Source organism: Phalacrocorax carbo, chromosome 27, assembly GCF_963921805.1.
Source record: "Phalacrocorax carbo chromosome 27, bPhaCar2.1, whole genome shotgun sequence".
Classification (NCBI taxonomy): Eukaryota; Metazoa; Chordata; class Aves; order Suliformes; family Phalacrocoracidae; genus Phalacrocorax; species Phalacrocorax carbo.
In genome coordinates this window covers 1,922,467-1,930,964 of record NC_087539.1, presented here as the reverse complement: position 1 = coordinate 1,930,964, position 8,498 = coordinate 1,922,467, and the positions used below count along the sequence as shown (strand labels likewise).

The 8,498-nt window shown below is 49.7% G+C and overlaps 1 protein-coding gene across 1 annotated transcript; it reads left to right on the top strand.

Annotated features, from left to right (window-relative positions):
• The first annotated feature begins 3,925 nt into the window (after nt 1-3,925).
• On the top strand, nt 3,926-6,370 carry HOXC4 (homeobox C4). The gene is made up of 2 exons (XM_064474462.1): nt 3,926-4,618; nt 5,175-6,370. The coding sequence occupies exons 1-2, from the start codon at nt 4,075-4,077 to the stop codon at nt 5,528-5,530; spliced, it is 900 nt and encodes a 299-aa protein (XP_064330532.1). The 5' UTR covers nt 3,926-4,074; the 3' UTR covers nt 5,531-6,370.
• The last annotated feature ends 2,128 nt before the right edge of the window (nt 6,371-8,498 follow it).

Here is an 8,498-nt window from a genome sequence, read left to right as displayed (position 1 = left end):
GAGATGGGGAAACTGGTTTGCATATTTTATTTTATTTTATTTTATTTTTCCAGTTCTCTCGCGAGCAAGAGGGATTCATCTTTAATACGTTAAAACGAAGGGATAAATATTTACATTATTAGTTTCTTTGAGGCGAAAGAGGCTCGAAAGAAAAATGTGAAGGCTAGGACTTTGGGTGACAGGCTTTGCTTATTAAAATCGTTTTAGGCCGATTCATTACTTTTACTGACAACAGATTTAAGAAAAAAAAAATCAATTAAACATTTGCATATTTCTTTGCATAAATTAGACCCCGTCTATTTGCATTAGGAAGGGACAAAAAGAAAAGGTCTCCTTCGCGCTCGCTGCCCCCAAGTTGGGAGGGGAAAAAAAAAATAAGATTTAATTAATGACGCGCCCCTGCCCGCGGCGGGGAGGGCGCAACTAGGAAACAAATAATTAAAAACACAGGGAGATATGCGGGGCTTTGGTCCTCCTGCCACTGAACGCGCAATTAGCACCTCCAAACAAGCTCGGAATCAAACTCCACTCCAAAATCGGATCCCCACCTCCCGCATCTCAAGGAGGCAGAGTTCAGCCACCGCGAGCTTTTACCCCGCTTTTCCTATTATTATTAAACACGGGATAACAAACCCCCAGTAGATAGGTACTTCATTTTTTTCTGGGAAGCACAGATTGCTAATGGGCTGAGGTACAGGTTACCAAACGGTCAGTATGGTAATAGCCAACACAATGAATCCGGAGAGACAATGCATACTTATTTTTCTTCAGTACTGTCAAAAAAAGGCGCTTTGTACTTAAAAATCTCCCCGCGACGGCACCAGCTCTATATTTCGCAGCCCTCATCCCGGGGAGGAAAAGGAAATAAAGCCAAAAATGAGATTTTTTTTATTCCCCCCCCCCCCCTTTTTTTCCCCCTGCTTTTTCTCAGCCGAGGTGCTGCGTTTCTCTGGGTTTTGTCCCTCCCAAAGTGTTTCTCGCCACGGTTGTGCTGGTGGGGGGACGAGGGATGGAGAGCGGTGGGAGGGCTGCTTTATAGACAAAAGAGCCAGATTCTTGTACAACTATTCTTCACACGTCCCTGCAGACTTATTTTACAGCGGAAAAAAAAAAAAAAAAGGGGGGGGTGTTTTTGGTGGAATAAATAAATAAATAAATCCAACCCCTTCAGCGAGAGGCGCAGCTCTAAACTCCGGATAAAAAGCAAAAGGGGGGGGGGGGAACAGGAATCCAGAAGCACTAAAAAGGGAGAAATAGGATTTTTTTTGGGGTGCGTTTGCAAGAAATCCGAGGGATTTCTTTTTTTTTTCTTTTCTGGTGCACTTGTAAGAAAGCGGAGGGCAGCCCCCCCCCCCCCCTTCCGCCCCCAACAGCCAGATGGGGTGAAGGGAGATGGGGAAGAGGGGCTGGAGAAGGGAATCCTCAAAAGTAGAAGTGTTTGGGTGGGGGGATGCAGACGGTGCAAATAAAGTTGCGTTTCCCCCCTCCCCCCCCGAGAAAGCGAGAGCGCCCAGAGCCGCCCAGTTTGTGACCTTCACGCCTTGAATTTTTTAATGCTTTTATTGCTGCCCGTTGGTTTCGTGCTTTATTTTCCTTTATTTTTTTTCTTTAAACCATCCAACATAACCTTAAGAGAACTACCTGTGGATATTTATTTATTCTGCCGGTGCTTATTGAAAACCATATATTCAGAGGCGGGGGGGGGGAAGGATGTGCGTAGGTAAAAATTACTTTATTAACTCTCCATCTTTATTCAATATTCCCTCAGCCTTGGAATAAAGTTGTTGCATCAGTCTGAACTATAAATGTCAAAGCCCCGCATGAGTCTGAGGTGTTTGGGCAGAATGAAGTATGGCTGGAGAAAAGGAATTTATTGGATATATTTAAATCAATGTTTTGGGTTCTGGAATACATTTCTATTCATGTATTTTCCCCCCACCCCCCCCCCCTCGGCCCCAACCTCGCAGCTCGCACCCCTTCCCCCCCCCCACTTCACTCCCTATCCCCGAAACCTGAAGAGGAAGGATTTTACCTTATATAGGTATAGATATAGGCGTTTCTATATGGAATTCCGGGATTTACAACTTTAGGAAGGAGCAGGCTCTGCCGCTACAAGGGGCCAGCAATTAGCCAAGCCCTGCAAAACACCCGCCACCCCCCCAAAATAAAACCCAAATAAAGCAAGAAAACGGCTCAACCCACGCCCCGGTGCCCAAATAGACGCGGAGCTGGTGTCCATGGGGGGCTCAGCCCCCCCCTTTTACCCCCCCCCCCACCAAAACCCTCCCCGTCGCCTATATGTACCCTGTAGATTCGAATTTGTGTGAGCGTCTCCCAGTCACAAATTCGTCTCTAGGGGAATATATGGGCGATGCCAGAGCCTTGGAAAGTTCTGCTTTCCTTTAATTGCAGCGCTCCTAATTAAATCCTCAAACCCCGCTGATGTCATCCTCTAAAGGGAGTTTAGTCAAAGCGGCGTTTGCTCCTTGCCAGGGCGTGTTAATAATAAATAAATATGATAATAATTTGAAGAAAAGGTAAAAAGCAAAATCTCGGCGAGGATCGGGGTGTGTATGTGGGGGATAATAATCAAAATAAAATCCCATTATTACTTTTCGTCTCCAGAAGAAACAGCAGCCACCGCAAACGCAACTCGCAGCCAAGAGCACAAAGAGCCCCGACCATTTCGCGGTGACTGATTTATGGCGTTTTACAACCCCATAAAAAGCTGTAACAACCAGCCAAAAGCCTTCGACACCGCTGGCACATTTAGTCTAATAAATAAAACATAAACAGTTAACTTTATGTGTCACTTTTATTGTTATCAAGTAAAATATGGCAATGCCCTGCAAGCTATGATTTTCAACTATAATTGTTATCAAGCACAAGGAGGGAATACCCCACCTCCCTCCTCTGCCCCTCTCTTTAGGGCGAGGTGGAGATTTAAAAAAGGGGAAAAATAGCTTTAATTGAGGGAGTTAAAACCCTCCCAAAATGTTGACATCCATTTGCAGCTCCCCGACCTGCGCCGGGGAGGTGGGAGCCATTTTTAACGCATCCCTCCAGCTTTGCCCCCCAAAATATATATATATTATATATATATATGGAGGTCAATGCTTAAAGCAAGGGCCGAGCGGCCTGGGCGCCGCGCCCACGCGTGGGTCCTGCACACGCGTGGTGGTGGCACCCCATGGGTGCGTTACCTGCAGCACCCAGGGCCGAGGAAAAAAGCAGGGTGCTCCCTCCCACCCACCCCCCCCCCCAGAAAATACACCCCACCCCCCCCCCCGGCTCTGCTCCCAAAGGCTGAGCAAAGTGGGGGCAGTTTGGGGAGTAAAGGGGGGGTCCCCCCGCTGCCGGGGGGGGGGGGGGAGCCCCAGCCTCGCCCTGCCCGTGGGGGTGGGGTGGGGGCAACTCCCTGCCTGTGATTTCAGGCAGGGTCTGCAAACCCGCCTCTACCTACCAGGTAATTTCCCCCCCCAATAGGTGCCCCCTCATAGGTGCCCCCCCCCCCCAGGTGCTGACGGTGCTTAACCCTCTCCCCTCTGGGATGGGGGGGGGTGTCTGGGTTGGGGGGGGCAACGCCCCCGGCGGTGTCCCCCACCTGCCCTGTCCCCTCCCCAGGCCGGGAGGGGTGGGGGGTGGCTGTGTGGAGATGGGGGCTGCAGAGGGTTGAGTTTGGGGGGGTCTGAAGGGTTAGGGTAGCCCGATGGGGGCACAACCACGCTCACACAAAGGGGGAGGCCTCATTGTTCCCAGCTCCCATGGCGGGGGGACACCCGGTGCCCCCCAAACTCCCCCCTCCCCCTCCATTATCCCCCTCCCCCTTCCACCCCCCTCCCCCCACCCAAGGGGGGGGGTGTCCCCCATTGTGTGCCCCCCCCCCAACAGCCGAAGGGGTGGGGCTGAACCCCAGGACCCCTCGCCTGGCAGCGAGGCGCATCTCCCCGGCTCTCGCCGCGCCCCCACTCCCACTCCCACGGCCCCCCCCCCCAATTTGGGTACATTTTGCAGAAGCTTTTGGTTCCTTATCCGGGGACTGGGCTGGCGGGTGTGATTGGCCGGGGATGTCACATGGTGAAAGTAACTTTACGGGGTCGCCAGCTAGTAGGAGGGCTTTATGGAGCAGAAAAACGACAAAGCGAGAAAAATTATTTTCCACTCCAGAAATTAATGATCATGAGCTCTTATTTGATGGACTCTAACTACATCGATCCGAAATTTCCTCCATGCGAGGAATATTCGCAAAATAATTACATCCCAGACCACAGTCCGGAATATTATAGCCGGACAAGGGAGTCCAGCTACCAGCATCACCATCAAGAGCTGTACCCAGTGCCACGACCCTCCTTCCCCGACCGCCCGTTCAGCTGCGGGGGGCTCCAGGCTCCCGGCAACCCGGCCGCGCTCCAAAGGGGACACGGGCAAACTCCAGGAGGCCAACACCTCTCAGAGAAAGCACAGCAGCTCTGCGAGCAGGCTGCTCTATCCACCTCCTCCACCACTCCTTCCCCAGCCCCTCCAGCCTGCAACCAGCCAAACCCCGACCATCCCAACAGCACAGCTTCCAAACAGCCCATAGTCTATCCCTGGATGAAAAAAATCCACGTCAGTACTGGTATGCAACTTTTATTTTCCTCTTCTGTCTCTCCGCTCTCTTATTTTCACACCATGCTCGCTCCCTCTCGCCTCTCTCTCTCTTTTTTTTTTTTATTTCCTTCCCTTCCATGAGAGTCTTTGGGTTAGCACAATTGAACTGGATTTACGACTCCGAATGGGTAATTACACCCACCATAAATTTTATAGCCGAGCTACTGTGGGCAGCCTTAGCCATGTGGCTCGTTCTGTTATGTATGTGTGAAACTCCGAAAGCTTTGTAAGGGGTGCATAAATAATTCAGTCTTTTGAGCCAGGGAAACCCCTTCCTATTAGAATAGAAACTCTTGAGCTGCCCAAAGTTCTTTATTACCTATTTAGCCTATTACTTCCCCCCCCCGGCTCCTCCAGTCGCCTCTCCCGACCCTCTCTCCATCCACGCTGATTTTCCTTGTGTGTTTTTTTTGTGTTTTTTTTTTTGTGTTTGTTTTTTTTCTCCTTTCCTTTCTTTTTTTTTTTGTTTTGTTCTTTTTTTTTGCTTTTTTGTTTTGTTTTGTTTTCCTTCCCCTCCTTTCCAGTGAATCCCAATTACAATGGAGGCGAACCCAAGAGATCCAGGACAGCCTACACCAGGCAGCAGGTTTTGGAGCTGGAGAAGGAGTTTCACTATAACAGGTACCTGACCCGGCGGCGACGCATCGAGATCGCCCACTCGCTTTGCCTCTCCGAGCGACAGATCAAAATCTGGTTTCAGAACAGGAGGATGAAATGGAAAAAAGACCACAGGCTGCCTAACACCAAAGTACGGGCGGCGACGGCAGCGGTCGCCGGAGCCCCCGCCGCCCCCGCCGCCCCGGCGAGCACGGCCGCGGGCGAGGAGCTGCCCTCCGCCGCCGCGCAGGACCCGCGCACGGAGGATATCACCAGGTTATAAACACCCCCAGACCCGCACACAAATGACTCTGGATTATTTATAGAATCTAATATATATATATATATATTTTGGTTCTTCCCCCCACCCCTTTCCCCTTCCCCTGGTAGTTTTCCTTTTATTATAATAATAATAATTATTTTTTTTTCCTGTGCGTATAAAAAACAATGGGTCTCCCCCAAGACCACGGGCTTTAGATGCATGCCAGATAGCATGAGGCCAGGTGTCTGTACCTGCAGGGTTTTTTTTACGCCATTTCAGGGTTTTATTTATTTTTTAAAGCTGGGGGATGGGGGAGGGAGGGCGGGGTGGGGGGAGGAAGAGGTAAATGTTCTGCTGGGTGAATTTAATGAAGAAATGACGATAATATTGACGGCAAAAAAAACCAAACAAACAAAGGCGAACGTAGGTATTCCCCCCCCCCCGCCCCCTGCATTACAAATGCACAATGAGCGAAGGAGCTGTGAAGTTCTTTTGTAGGAATGTGGGGAAAAAAAAAAAGCTTAAAAAAAATAATCACCATTTAGAGAGAGAGAGAGAGAAAAAGGCAAACAAAAAGCAGCTACGGAACAGCACACGAGGGTGAACCAGTCTTGGCTGAGAAATTGAGAAGAAACAGGGGAGAGGGAGAGAGAGAGAGAGGGAAAGAAAGAGTGGCATATTTAAAAAATAAAAGCAGAAGAAGGTTTAAAAAAGTCAGTAGCTAGGGGGTTTTGTCGTGGTTATTTGTGTTTTTGGACTGATTTTACATGATCATTGTAAACTTGCAATAAAGAGTTTTAGTGTGTATGTGAAAGTCCCAGTGTTCAATAAACCAGTCAGTGTGAATTAGTTTTACTTTTATGTCTGGTGACTTATTTTATCCCCACATCTCCCCGCAAACCCGCCCCAAAATAATAATAATAATAATAAATAATAATAATAATAGGGATAATAAAATGCTGGGACGATGTGCAATGGAGCCCATGTGCACCAGTTACTGCTTAAGTTAAGTTTAAGCAAACCTAAAGATAACTCTCAACTCCAGATTTTTATGACATCACGACGTGACCAGTGACTTTAAACCTCAGACCCTCCCAACCTGTAAATATTGGGGGGGTGGGGGGTGAAAAAAAGAGGAATCTGGGTTTTCAGACAAGTGCTGTGGGTTGGGGTTAGCTTCCAGTCGTGCCTCTCTCTTTTCTTTCCATCCCGCAGAAAAAAAATTGGCTGGTTTTAGCTCCTCTCCCTGCTTTGAACTTTTTCTCATGGTTTTGTTTTGTTTTTTTAATTAATTATTCCTCTTATTATTGTTATTATTTTCTCGTGCTGTCGTGGCGCGCTCGCGTTGACTCGTTCAAGCCAAGAGGTCATATTGAATTTTGCCAGGCAATGAAAAGGCTGTTAAATAATAATAATAACAATAACAATAATGAGAATAATGGTAGTAATAGTGCTAATAACTGTAATTCATTGCTCCTGGCCTTTGGAGGCAGCTAAAAATTGGCAGCAGTGGGGGATTTTGGGGAAAAAAACGGGTGTCCCGTCCCCCCCTCCCTGGTGCAGGGTGCCTGTGCTTCCCTGGCAGGGCAGGGAAGGGGGTGCGGGGGGGTGGGGCTGGGGCTGAGCCCCCCCCCTTTATTTTTTGTTCCTTAGGCCTTGGCTTTGGGAAGTTTGCTGCTTAAAAACCCCAGTGGCAGGGGGCAGGGAGAGGGAGGCCTGCTGCAAGTGCCCCCCCCCCAAGCCCTGGGACGCTGAGTTATGGAGAGGAGGCTTTCAAGCACCTTTCTTTAGGTTTTATTCTATTTCTTCCTTTATTCCCACCCCACCCCCCCCCAACATCTATTTAAGCTGCCGTTAAACAAATCGTGGTCTCAAACCCCTTTGTGAGAGCTGGGGATGCGGATCTGGAGAGGGAGAAGGTTATAATTTATCCTGGGGAGTTTATTTGTAAAGCTCATCAGCTTTGCTTTTATTTTTTCCCCTTTCGCATCCTGCTTTGGTGGTGTTGCTGCAATGACGAGGCTGGAAAGATAAAACATATCGCCAGGCCACGTAACCATGCCTCCTCCTCAAACGTTTCCTCCACAGAGCAGGGAAAGGTGTTGGGAGCCAGTTGGGATTTTGGCTTTTTCCAAGGAAGATCCCAGCCCGCACAGCTGAGGCGGGGACGCCAGATAAAACCCAGCCCTAGAGAAAGAAAATAAAATAAAAATAAATAAGCGATCAGTTAACAGCACCCAAGGCTCGGCCCATCCCGGGGGGGCTTGGGTGGTTTTAATATCCTTGTATACAGGCAAGAAATCAGAGCAGAGAGGGGAAAAATAGGGGGGGAAAGGCACCAAAGAGGGCAGAAAAGGAGGTTTAGTGCAGGAAAATGCGAAAAATCTGCGGGGAAAGCGGAGCCCCAGGTGCTGGGAGGTGGGTGCTCCCCCAGAGCACCCCAGTGCCCCGAAGTTGAAGCAGGGCAGCACCCCAAATCTCCTCGGGGGTGGGGAGCAGAGTTGGGCTTCTGCACCACTGCAGGCTGGGCTGGAGCCAGGAGGAGGAGGAGGGTGGGGAGGAAGGAGCGGCGCTCCAAGTTGGATTTCTCCCTCTTTTTTTGGGGGAGGGGGAGTTTGGAGTTGTGGGTTGGGGTTTTTTTTGCTTGTTGGCCGGGTGTATCCCGTGGAAGGGGGGTGCTGGGGACACCGGGTGGGGGTGGGCTCCTGCCTGCTGCCCACAGGAGGGTCCGCACCCAGCATCTCCCCCTGCCTTGGCCATGACACGGCTGGGGCTGAGGGGGAGAGTGGAAAGGCAGGGTATAGCCCGGGGAAGATAAGGGGGGAGAGAGGGGTGAAAGAGGAAAGGGGTTAAAAGGCGGGGGAAAGAAATAAAATGGGGGGGAAAAAGGAAAAAATAAAAAAAGGGGGGAAGGAAAAAAGAAAATGAAGAGAAAAAAAGAAAAAAGGGGGAAGGGGAATGGAGGAAAAAGGAGGGGAAGGGAGGAAAA